Source organism: Aptenodytes forsteri, unplaced genomic scaffold (assembly GCF_000699145.1).
Source record: "Aptenodytes forsteri isolate BGI_AS27 unplaced genomic scaffold, ASM69914v1 Scaffold136, whole genome shotgun sequence".
NCBI lineage: Eukaryota > Metazoa > Chordata > Aves > Sphenisciformes > Spheniscidae > Aptenodytes > Aptenodytes forsteri.
The window spans coordinates 2,672,279-2,695,212 of NW_008796111.1; the positions used below are offsets into that span (position 1 = coordinate 2,672,279).

General features: G+C 38.2%; 1 protein-coding gene across 1 annotated transcript in view; it reads right to left on the reverse strand.

Annotated features, from left to right (window-relative positions):
* The window catches only part of MED27 (mediator complex subunit 27), a 110,209-nt gene that overhangs the window by 48,416 nt on the left and 38,859 nt on the right, over positions 1-22,934 (reverse strand). Inside the window, exon 6 of the mRNA XM_009287023.1 lies at positions 8,829-8,959. Within this exon, the coding sequence (XP_009285298.1) occupies positions 8,829-8,959 (131 nt within the window). The remainder of the gene's footprint in view (positions 1-8,828; positions 8,960-22,934) is intronic.

Here is a 22,934-nt window from a genome sequence, read left to right on the forward strand (position 1 = left end):
TTCCACAGAAGTCACTCTATGACCCACCTACTGACTACTGCAGGAGGGCAAAGAGCACAGAGCAGGCAAGTGCCTCCTCACCCCACCACTCTTCACGTCACACGTACTGGGACCAAATCTGCTAAAAAACACAACAGTTTATCATGGAACTGCTCCCTCTTACCAGTATAAGGGTCTAGTTTGGATCCTACCCAACTCCTCAAGTCATACAGCTCTATCTGCGGCTCCAACACTTCTCCTGATCGGAGATAAACATAAATGAAAATCCAAAATACATTAACATTGTAAGAGCGTTTCTCCTATTGTCCAAATGCTGGTTTAATACTGTTGGAGTGATCAAGTTGACAGTGAAAAAGACAATTGGATTTATATTGTATTACAATATGCCATACAAAAATTTAGAAGAAGTCAGAGATGCAGAAGCAGGCTATGGGTCCCAGCATCTCTCTGTTGTAGGACTGAGTGCTACAGTACGTTTTTATCATCTGCAAACTTTAAAAGCAGATCACATATCTTCCTCAGATTTCAGATTCTCATCAAATCTGTGTTGATCCACTATTCAAAATTTTCCCTAACTAAAGAAACCACATACATCCTTAATAAAGCACAGAAGAGGACAATCGACTGACCTCAGGAGTCCCACAGACCGAACAGGGAAAGAAAGAAAGAAGCAGGGGAAGGAGGCGGGGGGGGAAATCATCTGCCTGCCTTCTGTATCTTTGGTATCTAAACAGGTTACAAAACACATGTATGGTTCCAAAGTTAACATGACAGATAACTCAAGTGAACAGCAGTGAAAACAAAGCAGAGACATAAACTAACAGCACCTTATTTTAACATTTACTTCTTACACTGAAATCAAAACCTCAACTGGATTACCCCCTTCTCTCTTTTTTGGAGCAGAGCTTGGTAAAGTATCTTTGGCTACAAACAGTAAGATGACTAATCAATGTTATATCCCCGGTAAGTTATTGGATTTGATCTCGTTGGAGTTGTCTAATAATGCCCCTCATGAATCAAAACAGTACTTTGGATTTTTTTCTTTCCAGTTAAATTATATTGAGTGCTAAACAGTAAATACCACATAACTAAAAGAGACAGACTGCTATTACATTTAATAGCAGACTGCTTCCCCCCCCCAGTATTTAAACAAAACACACTAAAAGAAACAGGGTAAAGCAATGGCAGGCCCATTGCTGCTCTGCGCCTGAGAACAGCTGGCCACTGAACTCTACGAACTGCTTGTCACTGCTGTTGACATGGGCCACTAGGAAAAAAAAAAAGTCTCTCTTTAAAAGCTTAGAATCATCTTTCATCCAAATGACAAGGGCTAGTTAACTCGCTTGTGTTGCATGCGAAAACCAGAAAAAACAACGTGACACCCGCACGCACAGCTGTTCTCTTGATAAAACTCAGTCCGATAAAGTTTAATGATGTATTATCACCTAGGAATTTTCCCTTGTAATTTGTAATACAATATGGGTTCAATCATGGCAGATGCAGCTTTGGGATCAGAGTGTCCCAGCTACTGAATCTGAAAAGAATCACATCAGCTCCAAGCTGTCTATTAAATGTTGCCATTGAGTTTAAGGGTAACTTAAATCAGAATTTCTAACACTGTGGTGGCAACGTACTTTGTAGTAATCCAGACAACCAGATTTCTGAGCTTTCAGTGGTGGGGAAATAGTGTTGAGAAGAAAATGAAGAAATTAGGATTATGTAATTATAACTTTTCCTCCCATGCCCTAGGATACAACTTTAATACTTACTGTATTTAAGGAAACTAGAAGTACCCAAGGGTCTCACTAAACCTACAACGAAAGGTGTACTCTGACAGGCTCAAGTCCCATTTCCCCAAAACAACTTGCCTAAAAGCAACTGTTGTCATCTCTGCTTGGTAGGCAGAAGGGAAACCTGAAGAAAAATCCAAACCAAACCAAAACATGTCTGTATCTTAAAATAACTTAAAACTATCATATTTTCAATAGCTGCTAAAATTCATTATGATCTGAATTTCTCAGCACTTACCTTCCTGTAACAAAGCTGTCAAAATAGTGGTTTCCTGTTTGCTCATTATTCTCTATGACATTCTACAGGGTTTGAAAAATTCACTTGGGGACGTTGCTATTCTCTGAAGCAGTGTTGTAGGCGGCAGTTTGAATAGGTTCATATTATTCAGTAGTCTTCCTTTAAAGAAACTCGGTACTACACTATTTGTATTCCTTTGAAAAATTTTAGGGGAATGAATACCATGCAACACCATTGTTACATCCTATCACTCCACCACCACTATATTTAGAAAAGAATGGAATGCTAACCCCTGAAACGCACAGCGTGGATTTTATAATTGAAATCGATTTTCCTCTAGGGAATGGACAAATGCTCACAAAACCACCTGTTTAATGAGCACAATCCTTTTCACCAGAGGTTACTAAGAACTGGTACTCTACCTAGCGAGACTAGCTTTGGGAGTTAAAATACCAGTATTTGAGGGGGGAAAGCCAGTATTTTGGACCTTCTGTGCAAAATTATGGAGCTTATTAAAAAACAAGATAAACAAGTATTTAACAAAGATTGACCATACACAACAAAACCATACACATGGGCGGGGGGGGAGCAAAGAACCATTGGCTAAGATTCTTTAAGGGAAAGTAAGAGTTATTTAACAAGCTAATGAAATACAATATACAAAGTTTTAAAGAGACTTTCTGTTTAGTTGAACCAGGTGAAATATGAGAGACTTGAGTATGAAAAGATCCTGCAAGATATGCATGTAAACTCTGAACACACTAAAATCAGTATACCAGTTAAGGATAAATGCAATCTCACTGTACAGCAATATGCTGCAACTTACACTAAAACAGCTTCACAAAACATCTGCAGAACAGGTGCTCACCAATTTACTAAAAATAAAAAGAAAACAGTACAACGATGTGATCCAAACTGTGCACAAGATACCAGATATGAAAATTAATGTTCGATCTACATGGTACATGGCTGCAAAGTAATTAAACTTATTCAAGTAAATATTATTGTCTTACAATATAAAGAACTAATTTTTAATCTTTTTTCTTCATATAAAAAGGGATTAATTTGCGGAGCAAAAGGGTCACATTTCAGCAACGTGTTCTTTTACAGTTGCTGTTGCACCGTCTGGCTAAAGTCAAGCTAAAGGAATACCTTGAGAAACTTAAACATGAACAGGGATATTAAATGAGCTCCTAGTATTGAAACTTATTGGAAACTGATCTCTTCCTTATTAATACAATTCCCCATCATGTACAAAAAGATATCTCCATGTTCCAGAATGCAAACAGAGTTTTAATCTTTAATTATATTCTCAACCTCAACTCTTCTGGAGAGAAGTACAGATGCGGGCCTGAGGATTATTGCTTTATTACATTATCATCTCTGTGATATTTAATGAATATTGATACTTAATGCAGCTTTGCCAGTAGGGGGAAAGAAGAATTTTAGAACTGCACGAAGAACTTCCAATGACTTTCCTCAAAACGGAAAATACAGCCACACACTTTGCTCTTCTACTCTTGAATACTTCTAAGAAGAGGCCCAAATGTTGGAGTACAGCTCGTAATACTGAATGGGATTATTGCAATAACAACACTTGCATGTTAAACAACCACATTCCCCACAGCTTATATACCAGGTGTCACACTTAACTGGTACATTGGATTCTTGGTTTCGAAGTATGAATTCCTGGCTGGGATTTCAGACCTCTAACACAGCGAGGTCAGACTGGATAAGCATAATTTAAACCTACAGTCTTAAAAAATACAAAACCTATGAACATTTATTGGCTTAAGCATGCTTTGACATTCTCTTTAATCTGCCTCTTTGTTTCATAACGAAAATCCCTGAACCTAGGAAGCAATTAGATGCCGTTTGTAAAACAAAATGCTGAAAAAAACCTTTCCTCCAAAAACTCTTGGCAAAGGGCTCATCAGGATTTTTCTTAATGTAAAAATGGTAAGTTACACAAGTTAAGTTCCAAATAATTTATTCTGGCACATCTGATGTCTGGGTGTATAGTTTATATATATACACCACATACCTTTCAGTTAACTGTTAAAAATAGCAATTTTTTTTTTGAATACTACATCACTGACTATTTTAAATTAAATTCCTTCCTCAAGACTCAACTTGTGTGTCCTGAAGAAAGCTCTTGAACAAATACAATAGAACCATACAGTACTACTTATATGACAGAATCATTAAAACTGATAGGGCATTAATGCTATGAAAGAATAACACTTGGACTATGCTGGTACTGAATCAAGCTACGGTAAACACAGAGTTTGGGATATCTGTAAATTTATTTTCCAAATCCAGATGAACAGATACCTTCTGAGCCAGTAAATTAAGCTTTTAAAGGAGACCACTCACTAAAGAGCATCTTTTGTTAACGTAGCTCCAAAGGATGGAGCAAGTATGGACTTCTTTTTAATATATCCATCTTCTCTAGAAGAAGAATCCAGATGGATTCTGAGGCATAGAGAGCAGAATAGAGACCTCCTCCATCTCACCCAGAACAAGTGGCAGAAACAACCTGGCCCTCCTGAGTCTCTGCCCAGCACTCTATCCTCAAGTCCTTACTATCTCCTAAAAGAAAAATCTTCACAGCTTTTTGTTGCTCATTTATCTAGAACACTATCACAGGCAACACTGTCTTTTTTTTTTTTTAAATAAAGGAAAAGTAATTTTGCTGGTCTGCTCCTAGCAATAGCGTACAAATTCAGAGATTTTTACTCAATCTATTACAATGTTTTCACTGTCAGGTTAGGGCATACATCAGAGCACAAGAGATTTACAAGACAAGTTGAAGAGCCCTAAAACAAAAAATTGGACTTTCTTACTCAAGCCTCTCTGTCCATCGAGCCTGAAGTTATCAAACAAGAACCAGACTTCCACTTGTTTATTGCTTATAGTGTGCTTATTTCCTCCAACCTGCAAATGTCACAACAAATGGCCCTAAAAGGCACCATAAAGGGCAAGAGTCTCAGTACTTTTTGTGGTGAGCAAGTTCTTGTTCTGGCAATTTCCTTCCAGACAGAGAAGACAGATGATTAGTCTGGGAGCACTGAGAAAGCCCCGCACAACAGAGCTATCAAAGTCACAAGGTTTTCAGCTGAGACCCCTAAAAATTCCCTTTAAAACTGACTGACCCTCTTGTGTGTGCCAATGAACACAACTGCAAGAATATAGTCAACATCCTGTGCTTCCTCTTTTCTTTCTTCCTCCTCATCTCACAGTAACCCACTGCTGTCATTTTCCAGCCAGGCAGTGACACACCAGAGTCTGTTGGGCTCTCAGCAGGGCAGTCCGCCGGCAGGGACTACCTCTGCGGGCTCACTGCTCTCAGCCACTCCAGACTCTTTGGGGCACAGCGCTCGGCTCCCGCAGGGTCGTGGAGCCAACTTCATAACCGGGAATTTGCTTTTGAGATGTGGTGCCAAGCAAAATAATACAAGATGAATTAACTGTGTCAATTACTACATTTCAAGAGGAAAGAAAAAAAAAACCTAAGAGCCATCATTTCTTATTGTATTTATTTATTTCAACCCAGAAGCAGCCATCCTGGTTTTCAGAAGGATTGCATGTCTGTGCTTTCCTAGTCACTTGGAAGGAGCTGACAGCTTTCAGCACTTCAGCAAACACTGCTTGAGATTCTTTAACAGAAGGAAGGAACCAGCAGCCAGATGAGAAGCATGTGAGGGAATGCATCTATTAGCAAGTACAGGAAGATGTCTTGTTAATAGAAGACAGAAGGAGGGACAAAGCAGGGAGAGAAAGCAGCCAGCAGTTAGTCATTTTCTCATACAGATATGTTTGGCTACAAATGAGACGCGTATCAATCTAGTACTCCTTTCTGCACTTTCAGAGCCAGTGAAAACCAATACTGAAAAGCAAAACTGAACACTGAAAGGCCTCTCTTCAAAACTGTTCAGCACATCAAAAGATGGCCTAAGGCTAGCAAGGGACAAATGAGTAGGCCCACCAAGAATCAGCTTTGCCATTCTTGAAACCCTTTCTCTGACTCCTTCCGTGAGCATAAGGTAGGAAGAGATGGCTGAGCCTCCAAGACAGGCTGAGAACATTCTGGGTTTGGGGGGTTTTTTTGTTTTGTTTTTTTTTTTTTTTTTTTTTTAATAAAAAAGCCATTTTGGAGAGGAAAGGAGAAAGGATGTTCTGGGTTTGGGTTTTTTTTTTTGTTTTTTTTTTGGCTTTTTTTTTTTTTTAAATAAAAAAGCCATTTTGGAGAGGAAAGGAGAAGAGCAACCAGAGCAGGGAGAGAGACTAAGGGCTCAAGTGAACAATGAGTTGACACAGCACAAGAATCAAGTTTTGTATCACCACCCTTATGAGAAGAGACACCATTTGGATACGTTCAGTCTGTGGAATAAAACTCAAGTCTCACCATAGCAGTAAAGACCAAAGATATGGATTAGCAAGATAATTGCTCAGCTTGCACCTTTGCCATTAAGAATGTAATGTGCAATAGCAGAAGTTACCCATGCAGTTTCCTCAAGGAACAGGAAAATAAATAAATAAATAGATCAGTAACATGCTCTCTAATGCTACCTTTCACTCAAATTAAGACTTTTAATATCAAACTATCCATATGCAAAATCTGCATAAAAATAAAACAGTTTTTAGAAGATTCTTTGTCCAAATCATCACCTATGTTACCTCCTGACCAACAGTGTTTCCTGCATTCCTTTGCTTGCTGAAAAGGATTACTGCAGTATTGCTATTTGCTCCAGTCTACTATCCCAAAATGACATTGTGGCATATAGCCGGTTTTAACTACTTAGGTTTAAGAAAATCTCTAGATAATATAGTTGCTCTGAACAACATTTAATATATACTTGACTCATAGCATATTGTTACTCAGCCCAAAGACTTGTCACTGAACTTAATTTTAATAGCATACATCAAAGCAAAAAAAAGACAAAGAAATAGTTACCCCTTCCCTGAGTAATCAATAAAGCTAAAGAAAAATTCCCTGAATTGCCGTGGGAAAATTAGTATGCAGTATGCCCTTTCAAGGAGATATGCAGTTTTGCACCTAGATGTTTTCTTCTTTTGCATTTTAGAGAGAATGAAGGGAAAAAAAAAATCACAGCATGAATCATCATTATTTGCATGAACTACAGCAAAATCGAGATATTAAAATCTATTTGCCATACTTTTTTTTTTTTTTTTTAATACTTTTCATAAGTCTTTTCATAATCTGCTTCTGCCCTGTGTTGGAGACGTGATATTGAGCTCAACAGGTATTTGATTTGACTTAATGTAACTATTATTCTCTTCTTAATGCACACCAAGATAGCAAATAAGGACAAATATGGAAAGGTCAAAGAGAAGCCAGAGAGGAGGAAACCAGGCCAGCTCAGCATAAACATATTTTCTAGGTAAATGCACCACTGAAGGAAAAATCACCTGCAGATAAAAAGACATACAATACTTTTAAATGTGTATATTATATACCTCATATTAAGACTTACAGAGCTGCAACTGTTTAAGTACAGACTTTTCTATGCAAAAATAGAAGCCAGCTCTTTCTCTCTCACTATACGTATTTCTAGTAACTGGAGAAGCCATGTTTAAAAAAACCAACAAAACACCAAAATATTTTAAGACCTCTGAATATAAACTGTGACAACTGGTATCACAGTACTCTAGTTTATAGACTTCTTGGAGAAGTCCATTTTAAGCTCCGGATAAACCCGATACCCCAACAAGGAAGAAAATTAATTAGCCAGTTTGTCACAACATACCCCTGTTCTTTCACAGAGAAACAACATCCAGTTTTCAAACCTGTAGCTCTGCTAGAGCTGCCCTTCTAACCAGTCGTCTTCGTCTGACATATCGGTAAAACAATAGAACATTTTATGGATTCTTGAATTAGCAGCCCTTTAAAGTTAATATACAAGGGGAAAGGTCTGTTGACTCTGATTCTTTTCTCATTTAAGGAAAAAACTCTAAACTTCCTTTGATTCATTCATCAACTTAGGCCCGTGGACTCCGGTGACAACAGGGTCTATTATTACAACTATGAAGTTTTTAGTAGCATAGTGTTTATACATCAGTGACTCTTGTTCTGTGAAAAAAAGCAGGCAGTTTCCACAAACTACAAGGATGCTCAGTACAATGAATAATTGCTTAGCGCTTCATTTTCTACATAATAATCATTTTCTTATATGTAACTAAATATTTTAAGCAGTTTATTAATTTATAAGCTTAGTTGTGGACATCTCTGTGTTTTTGGCATCAGTACACAGACTGCCTAAAGTGTTGATACTCTATGTCCTCAAACAGTTTCTAAGTGTCCTCATAATTGCTTGTCACCTGTAAAAGAGGTTTAGATCCAATGCAAAATTAACATATGGTGAACAGATGGACTCAGAACAGACGTTTGTCGAGAAAGTACTCACACCAAAGACTTTTTGGCTTCAGCCTTTTAGGACCTTCAGAAAAGTCCTACTTGAAGCTCCAAGTCATACTAATCAGGGGAACATCGTTCCTCAATGACAATCTCGTATTGCAAAAACTTTTATGACCTGCTACAAAGAAGAATCCTTGCAACTTTTCTGTTGTCACAGTGCCTCCGTAAACAGAAGAAACAAGATATTGTTTCCATGGGTACCCCACCCATCCAACAAGAATAATTCATCTTGTATGAAACAAAAATGCAAGCACAAAGCTGCTATTACAATGATTTAAAAAAAAATAATAATTACAATAAGAAGTTTAAAAAAAAGAAATCCCCCCCCCATGCAAACTCTTCAAAATATTCCATTACTTACTGAGGAGGTAAGACAAGAGTTGTTGGCTGGGCTTTTGGTCTGCAGTTTGCAGATACTCCCATCTGGTTGGCTGAACGTTTCAAAGACTGCTGATTCAAAAGGCCAGATGCTAGCCCTGCATGGTACTGCAACTGGATAATAAAAAAAACCATATATATTAAAATACACACCACTGCAGCACTCTATCTATGTCAGCCCTCTACTATCTATACCATCTGATTAAAATAACAGCCAGTCAGTAAGTTAGTGTATGGTATTTCATTTTTTTTTTTTTTTTTTTGCTTGGATGTAAGAGGATATGAACAAAAGCATATAAAAAAAAGTCTGATGTGAAATAGGTATTACAAGGAAATCATGCTATAGGACAAGTAAGATGATGAATCAAAGACTTTCTCTGAAGTCCTAACTCTCCTGAAACTTGGGCTTGCTTTTAAATGTTAAGACTGTTTCTCCTCTCAAGGGATCAAGCATTCTTACTTTTTGGAAGAAGATAGGAGGAAGAAAGATGCAACCCTTTCACTATATGAACCAGCTTTTTAGAAATAACACTCATCTTTTTTTCTTAAACCTAAAAAACACAAAACATTCACAAAGAAGAAAAACCTAGCCTTTAAAATACCTGCTAGCACGTCTCCATAGCATTGCAACAGAAAGATTCACATTCAGTAGCTTTCTCCTCTAACCTTTTACTTTACTTGCCAATGAAAGACAAATTTGTGAAGGACACAACGTGAATCTGCAAGATTTTGAGTGCATTCCCACTGCTCACAGATTTAAGAACAGCTACAGTGCTGTGTCAGTCCTGAAACCAGCCTCAACTGCAACAAGTTACAAGCTCACCTCTAAACACTTTCAATTTACATTCTTGGCTCCCCATTTTTGAAGAGAAGGGGGTGAGAAAAAAGCTCAAGGTTCAGTGTCAGACAAATGCAATTTCCTTCATCATTCTAGTCCCCACATCAATGAGCTCATTATCTACAGATTTGTTCTGAAAAAGGTGAACTGTTTAACACATTAATGACTCTAATCCCATGATCTGCGTATTAAAAAAAAAGGTTACAGTTAGGATACTATGACTTGCGGATGTTCAGAAAATAAACTGGTCTTAGGCAAAGCTATTCTGCACGGTACTGACTGAAAATGAGGGAAACAAAGCTTGGTGAAGCGATCTACTTGAAAATGGCTATTAAAATGAGTGAAGCTATCCCGTGAGCCAGTTTGACTCAAATATCAATGCTCAGAACATCCATAAGGCTTTTTAACAGGCTGGCTGCTTTGCCACATGATCTCAGCTGTGGCACAACATGAAGACACGCTGCATTCCTAATGGTAAGAGAACCGCGCTCTGCCAGGGAAGGGGGGGATTGTATTGCCCCAACAGCTCCGCTTAGACCAATGAATTTTGCTCAAACTTGTTTTTCTCTGACAGATTTCTGAAATGGGGGGGGAATATAAAAAAAAAAAAGAAATCAATGGAAGCGATGGACAGTACTTGTTTGAAAGGCAATGTTTCAAAGTGTCAGGGGCTTAGTTTTTAATCTTCACTACCAGAATTTGCAGTGAGTGCAATATGCAGGGAATTAAAGGGAAAGACAGCTCTGGCAGAAGACCCCTCTGACTCCAGGAACACGCTTTTCCCTTTTCTTCTTGCATCTTATTACGAGCAGCCCTCCTTCAGCCATTTTGTGCTGTTGACACGATTCAGTTACATTCACCGCGCAGAATGACACTGACAGGTATTTCAAGTAAATAACATCATTTGGACATTTGCTCAGAGACGGAGGTAATCACAGGTGCTAATCATAGATGAATTTTAAATGCAACCTTTTAAACACATTTCATAACCTCCCGGCTAGTCTGACATTTAGTGGTCAGGCATTAAAAAAAAAGGAATTAAAAATAAATATATTCTAAAAAACAATTCTGTCCTTGAATGCTCACTCCCAGTGATTAAGCTATTTTTACTAATTATTTCTTTATAATCTACCTTTGCTCCCAGGAATGCAGATCCAACTGTCAAAATCTATAAGGGCCATTAAATATTTACCAAACCATCCTTATAATGGGAGAAAAGGTCAAAGTTAATAAAACTGACAGGCAGCTTCTGTCCAACTTGATTTATACATTATTAAAGTATCACATACTGTATTGCACAGAATGCGTTCCTTTTTGTGGGCAGAGGGGTGTTAACTGAAGAGATTGGGAAATTGTTTCTTAATCATTTGTTCTGAGGAACAGAAACAAGACTGAAAATAGTGCCAAAGCAGTACCACTAGCATCAAAACTATAGCCGGGAGATTCAACAGTCATGATGGATAATGAACTGCCATTCAGTTCATTTTTCCTCTTGCAAAATAAACACCTTTGTCTGCCAGCATCAGCCATGACAGCAAAACTCAGCTGAAAACGTACCAATACCCTCAAAGTTTTTGTTTCCTAACAAGAGAATGCCATTTCCTAACATATTATCTTCACCTTAGGAAGCCACATGTAGTGTACTGTCAGAGGACATTATGGGTGTTGAGAGGCTCACGCAGGGAAGCTGAGACGAACTCATGGGACACAAACCCTTCGAGGGTTAATAAACACACAGAAACCACATTTAGCTCAAGAAGTCCCTGAGCCAGAGACTGCTGGTGGCTGGAAGAACACCGGGGAGAACGTTGTATACAGGCATGTGCTTATAGCTACTGCTGCAGATGAAATACGCGGCTACGCGAGCCTTTTGTCTGACGCAGCAGAGCTGTTGTGCGTTTCAGTTAGTGTCTACAGAGGGGTGGTCCACGCAGGTCTAAGAGACCCTGCGACCCAACGCAGCCAAAAGTTGGGCACTTGTGGACGATCACGACTGCCTTCTCTAAGCGTATTCCCAATGACCTGCCATCTGCTTTTGACAACTGTGCTCATTTAAACCAGCAGAATGGTAAACAGCAATAGCTTTAACCACAAAATATGCTAAGTACTCACTGAACTTGAGTATTGGTGCAGCACTAGGTAGTATAGCAAATCATTTCTTTATCAGTCGCTAAGGAATTCCCCATCATTCAGAGGCTTTATTACAGGAAGCATCCATGTCTTTCAGCTTTGGGGAATTCCAACTGGTTTATGTGAAGCTAAGCTCTTTACTTGCTAATGAAATATTCCTCCGTAAAATTTCAACAAGATTGATCTTTTTCCCCCAATACATGCAGATGAAACATAAAATCTATTTCAGAAAACTAAGAAATAAAAAACAACAACAACAAAAAAATCAATTTATAACACTTAACAGTTAGGATACACACCAGTGCCAACTTGTACAGTTTTATGATGAGTCTTATGATAGCTGATATTTTTCTTAAAACTGTGGTTCCAAGTAGATGTGTGAATTCCACATTTTAAAATCAAAAGAGACTCTAGTTCTCAAGGATGTAGGAAAAGTACTGAAAATAACACGTCAATACATGCAAAAGCTTTACCTGAAGGTAAATAAAAACAGAACTTGGATAATTTTTAAATGTCATTATTTTTGAGATTCATTATTTTTCTACGTTAATGGCAACATGGCTTATATTTTCTAGAAGAAAAGATTATCACTAATGTTTTACAGGTGCCATAATTCACATTTTCACAGTGTTCCTGAGTATATGAAAACTACATTCATATATTAACGGCTCTCAATCTTCCTCACAAAGTGAAATACATCATAACAGAGATAGCACTTTGGAGTCACTTTTCTCACAGTTGTAATCGTAAGGAGGGCAATTTCTTCATTCACATAAGATGTCTTTGGCTTTCACATGAACTATTTAAACAGAGAACGTGTATTAGAGAAATACAGACTGGATTTAGTTCCATAAGCATTAATATTTTTTTAAAAGTTAATCACTTAGTATCTTTTATTTACTCTACCCTGGTACTCTCTTCTTATCAGAAACAAGGCAACACACCCCCTAAAACAATCGAAACAAACAAAAAAGAACCCCTGCATCCCCCCTGAAAGATCCCACTGTCTTCTGCAGATGATCTTAAAATGTTTGGAGCAGACAGAGAACTTCTGCTACAGCCAAAGGGCTTAAACCAGAACAATGCAGTAAGGCCCCTTCGTTCAACAGAAATGGACTGAGCGTATCGTGACAGATTATATTTCGGCCTACAGGATTACTCTACAGTGTATGTTATGAAACTACAAACGTACACAGTGCTAATTTGAAACTTTTAAAATGAAAGCTTCATCATTAGAATCATGCTGGGTCTAAAGGTCTTTTGTTTACATAATTCATGGGCTGGAGATTCTGCATGTGCTGACTGCTGACCAAACAAGTCATTACACTCCACTTACTTAGAAGGCCATTTAAAGTTGCAAAAATTGGTTGGGCAGGAAGAAGGTAAGAATCAGGGACAATCACTTGGAGCATTTACAATTGATCATGTCAACTCACAGGTGCACATTAAATTTACAGATTACCATTATTTAAAGCTTTTTAAGCACCAATAGGTTTTCTTTAAAAAATGAAATCAGAAGAATGACTTTTCTTTGTGATCACATTACCCTGTTGTGATATTTTTTCCATTCTCATGTAAATACTTACAGACCACGTACATAAACAGAAAAGCATTTTCTCAGATACAGGTAATATAAAAAATAATAATGTTTATTTCCATTCCTCCAAGAAATAAGAGTTTTACAGAAGCGGCTGACAGATACTTGTCCATCACGGAATTTTCCGAGTTCACTGTAATACTGGTGAATGCGTGCACATTTGCCTCCTTTTAAGACGCGTAGTACTTTGCCCCTCATCGTTAAATTATTTCTCCCTTGCGCTAACAAGGGATTTGTCTATTATGATAAAACTCTAGTCATTCTTTTGAATAGAGCAATGAGCAAGCAAGCAGGACACTCCCACAGTTTCATCTCTGCAGACTAAAGTAGGCAAGAGAGAAATTACACTACCTTAATTGATATTTTTACTCTCAGATAATGAGGCCGGTTTGGAAATTCTCTTTTTCTCCAAACAAGGTTTGATCATTTTAGGATAGCTGAATTCTTGACTTGGCCAAAACAGCATCAATAAACCGAAAGAGCAGTCTCCAATTTATTTACTCATTGGTTTTCCTCTTGTGGAACTGGGTTGCAGGCTTTTCAATTAATAGGAAAGCTAGGCATTGTGCCTTTGCTCTAGTTTACAATTTAATCTGGACACTTTGTTCAATTTTTTAAAGCATTTATGCCCCCCAAACACTTTCCAGTTTACAAGAATATTTAAGCAACAAATACCTTTCCATGATGGGAACAAAGGCTACCCCCATACCATTCTTTTTTTAAATCCCGGTAGAAAAGTTATTGCATCTTTTCCTAAACACCCCGATCCAACTAAGCTGTGAAACTAATGAGCTCGCACTTCTGTTAAAAACCTCTCTCGTGTAACGGCTCTTATTTGCACTGCATTGAGATGCACAGAGCCATTGCCTCACCCTGGTCAATAAACCAGGAGATAGGGAGCATTCTGAGGACATCTACCTGCACATGCCTCTCCACAGGCAGTCTTGCTTTTCCCTTGGGTCTCTCCTCCTCCCTCCCAAGGCTAGGGAGTTGAAAAACAAGTTTAGACATCTATACATAAAGATACAATAGTAGGAAATGCATTGATACATATCCCTGTTTCTTTTAACATCTTGTCTTCACTACATCTTTTATTCCATTGTCTTTGAATTCCTATTTTTGCTGAGAGCACTCTTTTAATTAGTGTCAGATTTCAGCCTTAAAATGTGTTCTTCCCATGCTTTTCTTTTGAAAACATTGAAGTTCTGCTGCTGAATGACTGCATCCCTCACTCCAATACTGCCTGCAAGTCTTTGGCTTTTTACCATGCAGAGATAGCAAATTTGGTGGCACTTTCTTCAAGGAATTGGTTAAAACTTCAGCGTCTGCATCCCTGCTGCCAATAAAATTATCTGCGTTGTTCGAAGTCACTGCAAAAGCCACTCCTCCTCCTCCAGGGTTTGTTTGGGTTTTTTTAAAGGGTTCTGGAATCCATTTAATAATTACATCAGTGACATATTCTTGCTTTTTGGATAATGTCAACACAAAGGGACACTACCCAGACAACAGGCTCTGAGGTTTAAAGAAATCTAGTATCTGAAACGGATAAAGAGGCAGAGTAATCATAATCTGAGGCTACACATTACCTTATTTACCTCTTCAGAAGAATAACTGTATTTTAGGCTTAAGATGTTTATAAATACTTCCGGGTGCTCTGAAGGGCTTGAACATATATATTTCCTGAAAGATAACTAAATGAACTGGCATTTTACTGGATATGCAACTACAACCCAGACACCTAACAGAATCACAAAAAGCAGACTAAAATTATTACATTGCGTTCTGCATCCAAATGACAAAATAAAATCACATGCAGTAACAAACAGTAGTATTTTCAAGTGACCTTGAGCTCAAGGGTAGTAGTTGGTACAGAGGTTGTCCACTAATATGCAAATGGTCTCGGTGTCGCTCTATGTGATATATTCACACTTGTGTGTTCATTTAATGGATTTCATTAAAGACCCAAGAAGTGCACTCGATCAATATTTGACAAAAAATCCAAATTCCTTTTTGACAAAAGTATTATCTTTGCATAGGACAAATAATCTGTAGCAGGGAAAAGTCATCATTAAAACTCAAGACTGAATAAGGACACAGTTAGCATCTTCCCCCAGTGCTGCTGTGCTCCCTTAAACAGCCACCAGAACTTTGAACTGAAGACACCGCTCTCACGCTAAAATTAGTATTTTCTAAAGCCCTAGACTAAGTCTTTGGTGTCAGGGGCTCAGGTGGCAGCTATGTCAGTACAAAGAATGACCTGCTGCCTCGGTGACAGGGGATGCTCAGGTGCTTATATAAGAAATGTGAAGATACTTTAAAACTGAGTGGTAGAATAAAGGGCTGGAATCAGCTACAGAAACACTCTTCAAATTGCCTAGCAGCATGCCATGATTTGCAGCACTGTGGTTGGGCTTTACCACTATAGCAAACAAACTACTTTTTCAGACGAATCAAGAAATGAATACTCTTCTTCAATAAAATGTCTACAAGGTACAGCTTATGTAAATCCAACTGGTCCAGTTGCGCCATCAGACAAAAGGTGAGAAAGACGGTCAAAGAACAGATGAGAGGGAAATCCATTAGTGGATAAGCGATGTAGCAGTAATGACCCGGCTGGTACTTGGGCTGCTAATTTTTTTTTTCCCCCCTAACTCATTAAATTGGATTATTTTAACTTCTGTTAAATGTTTTTCCTTAGCTTTGGTCATTCACACAATAATTAAAATGCACAATATATTTAGACTAGCAAACATACTGAGTGTCAGACAGTAGCTATTAGCCTAGCCGTGGGTCTTTCTGCCAGCATACGGAAACCTGGCTTTACTCAGTCTCCCGTGGCCTTCCTGAGGGGACATTGTACTCAAAGATCAGAACTCCAGCATACAGTTCATCCTGATGCAGGTATGCCGTGGGCAGACGGATACACGCTGCAAAGCTATACCAGACATCACCACTCTCTTCTGCTAGAGGTTATCACACTACCGTGCCAGTAGAAGGGGTTGCATGAATACGGTTTAAACTGTTTGAGCTGAACTTGCCAAATTAGGAGAGAATTCTTCCTTAAATGGTTACTTTTGCTAACATCCTCTTTCTTTACATCTAGCAGGCATCCCGAAGCAATGCTGCTGGGAATGCTAATTTCCAGCCCACTAGCAAGGACAACCAATTAAAGCTTGAAGCAGGACAGTTAGATCTGGAACAGAATGTATGTGGCCTATTTCCCTATATGAGCATTCCTACTATAGCTTCAGAACATTCACGATCGGATTAATTTCTACTCCTTCCAAGACAGTATAAAGTAACCCACAGAAAGCATTCATACACAAATAAGAGCAACCGATACAGGTCACTGTTATAAGTGGGTTAGAGAAAGAGGTTTAAATTCTCACCCTCCCTTGTAACAACACAGATTTTTGCACAGACAAACCCTAGAATCACCATAGGTGGCTGGAAGTTAGAGATCAGCCGCATTCTGGAGGACAAGTATCAGAAAGACAGACATCATCTTCCCCCTTTAAAACATATTGCATTCAACACTGAATGGACATCTCTAGAATACTTGTTGGAAAAGATGACCATAACCACTCTACTTGCAAGCAGACTGCTGAAATGTAATGGTCAACAAAACCTGAAACTTTTTTCCCCCCAACAAGGCAATTAAAAAAAGAGCTTTTCTGCCCTTACTCAAGTTTTCTGTGTTCAAAAATAATGATATATACCTGAATCCTGTCTTCAAGTTCACATTGACCTTTGGGAGACAGAGCAATCCTGCAGATCACTACCAGCAGCGCAAGCTCTTCCTTCTCTGAGAAGTTTTGCTGAAAATTTTCTCCAGCTAAGACAATATTATGCATTAACTAAGAACTCTAAATTAAACTCAATTATCTTTTTTTTTAAACCCTTCAGAATAGCCATTTATGGCTTACAACATGGACTTTGAGGAATTTTGTCTGAAACAGAACACCAGACTTCAGAAAAAATTAGCTCTCTGCATTTAATTAGGACACTTACATGAGAAGCTGGATAATCATAAACCTGCAATCCTTGTCATTTGTATACAAGGTAGAGACATCATCTTAATCCATACTGCTGAGACCAAAACGTGTTTTACTACATCAGTTTGTGCGATGCACTATTAATAATAGCAACATATGGCCAAACTTTATTTTAAAAAAATAAATAACCCCCCTATCCTTAGTGATTTTTGAATGTCTCTACTTTTAGATGACCAAGCTGTGATGCACGAAAAAGTCAACTTTTGAAAAATCAGTTTAAAAGATATTTCAAGTTAGACATCCAAAAAATAGATAGACATTTATAAAAGTCTTAGTCAAATTATTTCTTTAGACTTCAAAGAGTTAAGTTATGAACGTTTTTAGGAATGAAAAAAGAATCTATCAGGTTTGATTGATAAAAGTGTAGCTTTTAACTAAGACTGAAAAAAATGAAGACTGGCAACATTTTTTCCAGAATAATATGCTTCCTCTGCTTTTTTTCAGCACAGTGCACATAAATCAAAGAAATGTTAAAGAGGCCAATACATCACAAGCTGGCATTTCTAAACTATTTACAAAATCTGTAATAGTCAAGAGGATGGAAAATATAGAAGTGTGACCAGCGAAGTTACTGAAAGAAAAAAAGGCAGTTCTACCATCCCAGCAGGGTTAATTAAGGTTGGAAACAACTCTTGATTGTAGAATTTAAAAAATATTAAACCAAAACAGTCCTGATGATGCAGGGCTACAAAAAGCAAACAAGACAGTATATCGGCCAAAACAGAGAGAAGGTGGATTTGAGCAACATACTTGTTCCACGATTAAGTGCGTGGTTCTGAAAACAGGCAAAGCAAATGCTCTAATAAGGCTTGAAGTACGTAGAAAAGCAGGGCTGACTTTGCATCCGCAAAAAGACAGCCCCAAAAATATCAGTAACTCCAGTGCTTAGCTGCATATCCATCAAATTTTCACACTCCAACATCTAAGCATACAACAGACTTATACAGATGAGGTTTTCCTCAACAACTTTTACACATGAGAATCTCATCTCCTCTTCTGAAAGGAAAGATGGATTATGGAAAGTTTATCTGTCCATCTGTTGAAGATGTCACACTCTGACTAGAGAGTGCAAAAAGCACAGAGATGTTTTACAACCAAATCCAAAACTTACTGTAGTCTGAACTAGTGTAAAAGCCATATGCTTTGCAAAAACACCTCTTTTGCTACACGTTTTTTTTTACCACAGCACAAAGAGTAACAGTTCGAAAGCTGCTGTAATCTTTATCTCTGAAAATAGATCACATATTCTTACTCTCATCTGCCACGCTCAGGTAAGCTAACCGATCAGAAACCAGAAAAACAAGGAAATGCTACACTGTGCAATGAAAGCTAAAAAACCTACACTCCATTGCAAGAAGTTACCTGCAGTTCACAGGTAAAGCAGCAGCTCAGAGAGCCCAAGACCGGGAACAGGATGATGCACCGAACAGAAACATTTGGTGGAATGGCACATAAAGCGGTTTTACGGTTTTCTCTGTCGGTGTTGAAGACTTCCAGTAGGAGTATTCCAGATGAAGCTGGGGGACCTCAGAAACATCTTTAGGAGTAAAACAAATGGAATACACTTCATATTATTTTCATGGGAGCTTATAATGATATTATAATTAACTCAATTACACCACAAGATTAATAGCCTTTAAAACGCTCCCAGTCATTCATTACAGGCCTAATTAAAAGTCTCTTTTGGTGCTGAGCCAGCAAGAAATATGAAACTACTTGCTAACTACCCATATATAATTATATATGGTATTATCTTTACCATGCTGTTTGTTTCCATGTTCACAATTCAGTGAGCAGTTTGGTTTCTTTTTTAAAAAAACAATATCAAAGACAGAAGAAAAATGGACAAGATGCCACTTCAGAGGCTTCAACACCTGCAACAGCGTATCAGCTCACTACAGCTAACCAGTTTATTTCTAGTTTTGCTGCAACAGTTAAGGTCTTCTACAATAGCAGATGCCTTTCCTCCCACACATCAATTAATTTGCAAATGCACTCAGGTTGTAGAAATAATGAAGTGCTGAATGCTTTTCTATTGGCAAGTTTTGCTGTCAGGAGGTGGATGCTGTAGGCGAGGTGCTAAAATGTGCTGCTGCTATATGCATGCCAAAGGAAAGACATGCCACATGAAACTTGGTCGACAGCTAACAGGGCACACCGATTATTTTATTTACCCCTCTCTCACTGGAACCAAAAGGAAGAAACCCTCTCCAATAGCTTTTTATTGTATTTATCTAGGTATTTATTACACACCATTTACAATGAGATCTGAGCTTTTGTGCTGATACAAGAAACATTTCCTATTCAAAGGCTAACATACAGGAGGAGAAAAGCAGTGGGTTTTCATGTATTGTTATATATGCTAAAAAAGTTATATTAAAATGGTTAAGGTTACAAATGAAGAATTCAGTAACTAGGAAATGCTTGAATTCATACTGCCTATGCAATCTAAATCAGCCTGCTTGTGGTAAGGATTCAGACTTTGATTACGCGCTTCTTTCCAAAGGACCTCAAGTTACCATAGTCTGCAGGATCGCACGGATGAAGAGGCAGTTATTCAGCACCCATTTTCATGCACAGAATGTTATTTACAGTATTTCACACAATGTCCACACTTATCTTCTCAGATGTCTTCTATATTCTCCTGCTTTATCTTGCTTCTTTACAAATACTGTTAAATTTACCTTCACAATTCTTATTCCACTCATGCTGGGTGTGGATCTGAGGAATCTCAGATTTTTAAGAACACTAAATGTTTTTACTATTTACTATATTTGTAGTAGACTTCCTATAGATAATAACTGCAGTCAGGTGCTCAGCAAGTCTTCGAAGCAGCCAGAAAAGGCTTTAAGTCAGGTCATGGCAAGGTTGGAATCTCTACTCCCACTTCTATCACTTGAAAGAAAGGATTAGTCGGTAGCAGTTCACCATTACTTCCTGTCTTGATCAGCCACTAATTGGAACTGAAGCACATCTTGCCAGCTATTCTCTGAAAATAAGTTAAAAACTGAGATTCTGAACTTCCACATTAAATTCTGTGCTCTGGAGGACAGCATGTTCTCATGGATACCGACCCTTCTCATTTTGAGTCCTCAAATTAGGAGGCATATAGTTAGTGATCACAGCACAGGCCAAGGGGGGGGGCGAGAAAAGGAATTAAAAAAAGAGTTACGTTATGGTCAAGAGCCTGGACGGTTGGAGTTGATCCTTTCCAGATGCTTCCTAGGAAATATTAAGTCAATCCAAAACAACCTTTGTGAACGTTCAGTCTTGCCTCTTCCCTAATTCAAGTTACTTTTGTGTTTAAAATTTAGCAAACGGAGTTAGAAAAAACAGAATATCCATGTGCTCACCTGTCAAGTCTTCCAAGGAAGGCGAGTCCCATACTATTCCTCTCCAATTGTTCCAGTGCTTAATTACCACGAGTGTTTAAACCACGAACCTCAGCTGTAGTCTAAATTTGTTAAATTTTTATTTTCAATTACTGAATTTTTTTTTGTCTTTGCTTGCTATAACAAAGAACCCTCTTAGCCACTTTTTCCCCCTCAATAAAGATGTTGGTACAAAGCAAGTGAGTCATCCGTTATCTTTTCTTTTATGAGTGAAATAAATTGAACTTGTTTGATCATATAGAAGGAGCATAGGAACTCAAATGCTTTTGATCAGTTCTCACGTCTCTCAGCTAGAAAACCCCAAATCAACAGGCACATAGACAAATGGTAACTAAGTAGTTTTACATTAAAATAATGCTTAAAACCATTTTCAAGCTTTAATAACTGAAAAGGTTATTAGTACAGGTACTAACAGGTAAGGAAGTTTGTTGTGAAAAATAGATGATTTTCTGCTTTTTAAAAATATGGGATTTTCAGGCTGACCTTGTCCCTTTTAAATTTTCATAGCATCTTCAGCTCCAATTTCAGATTTTCATATGGGGTAGGCAAACCTTCTTACATTCTATATTAAACGCAAGACACCTTCTTGGCATGATCTGCAATATTAATAATATAACAGTACCAATTTCAGGAGCAGCAATGTAGCATCAACACACGCATACCTACATGAATGGAATTTAACCATGTATATCACGGAAATCTTTAATACATCACAGAAAAAAAAGCAGGTCTAAGACAGCTCAAACACAATTTGAGATTTCCTCTTTTGCCATACAAACACATGACCTTGTCATGCTTCACAAGGTAACACCAATGTAGCTGATGCAAGAAAACATATGCTTCTCTTTACTGGACTCAAAATAGGAATAGAGGGGAAAGAGAATGATACTCGGGGCCAAACCCGGGTTTCTGAAGACTAGACTTGTAGCTGTCACTGTATTCAGCACAAAACATCCCCACCCACACAAGCCCTACAGTACTCCTATCACTAACTGCCACAACAGCATTTGAAAAATACTTTTTGGAAATTATAAACACTACAGCTTCTTTATTTAGCTAGGAATTTGCACTGTTGTTATCAGAAGAGTTTTAAGACTTTGAGACTGAGCCATTTTTAAGTTGCTGTGGGACACAGTTAAAACCACAGGAAAACCTAAAAGATTAATTTTTATGGATTTCAAAGGAGACTGACATACATTTGACTTTTCATGTATCGGCTGTCTTGCAGGCACTCTTCAATAACCCAATTACCACTTAAATGTCTACCATCTATCCCGCAGAGGTTTCAGCTCCTCATCTAAATCTGCACATACTTTATTGCTATATCTTGATAATCACTAAGAACATCTTACTGGATCAAAAACCAGCAGTTCATCAGTACCCCAGTTTAAGGTACCAAGTAAACAGACACTCCTCTCACTGCTTTATGGACTTCATTATTAATGAAGTAAAAATTGCAGACATCAATCTATTGCTTCAGGTGGCCATCATAAGAGAAATAAATAGAAAGTTAATGTGGCTGGCCACAGTGGCTTATCTGGCATATTTACTGGAAGGTAAATTAAGAGCACTAATGACCACAGTGCTACAAGCGAGCTAATAACGTTGGATTGGAATAAAAAAAAATCCTTCTATACAGCTTCATCTGACCAAGACCTGTGTTTCCTCCCTCAAACCATAAGGCAAACTTTTGTGATTGTTTCAACTACTTTACCCTTCTCTACTGAAGGCCACACTGCCAACAAGCCCTGAGGATACAGTGGTGAGAACAAATGGACACTACTGGCCTTTTTCTCTTTTTCTGAATGCTCCCCATTACCAGGGGGGGAATATATATATATTTTATATATATATATAAAAATATATATATATATAAATATATAAAAATCATAATATTACTTAGTCTCTTGAAAAAATTGGGGAGGCTCCGAGCAGGTTCTCCTTCCCTGCAACTCTATCACCTGGCTGACAGCTCCCCAGAAGGGAGCCCACACCAAATGGCAGAACTACCCCACGGCACAGCACGCCGTGGCGGAGGCTGCCCCGCGCAATGCTCCTCGCTGCCGTCCCCCCCCGC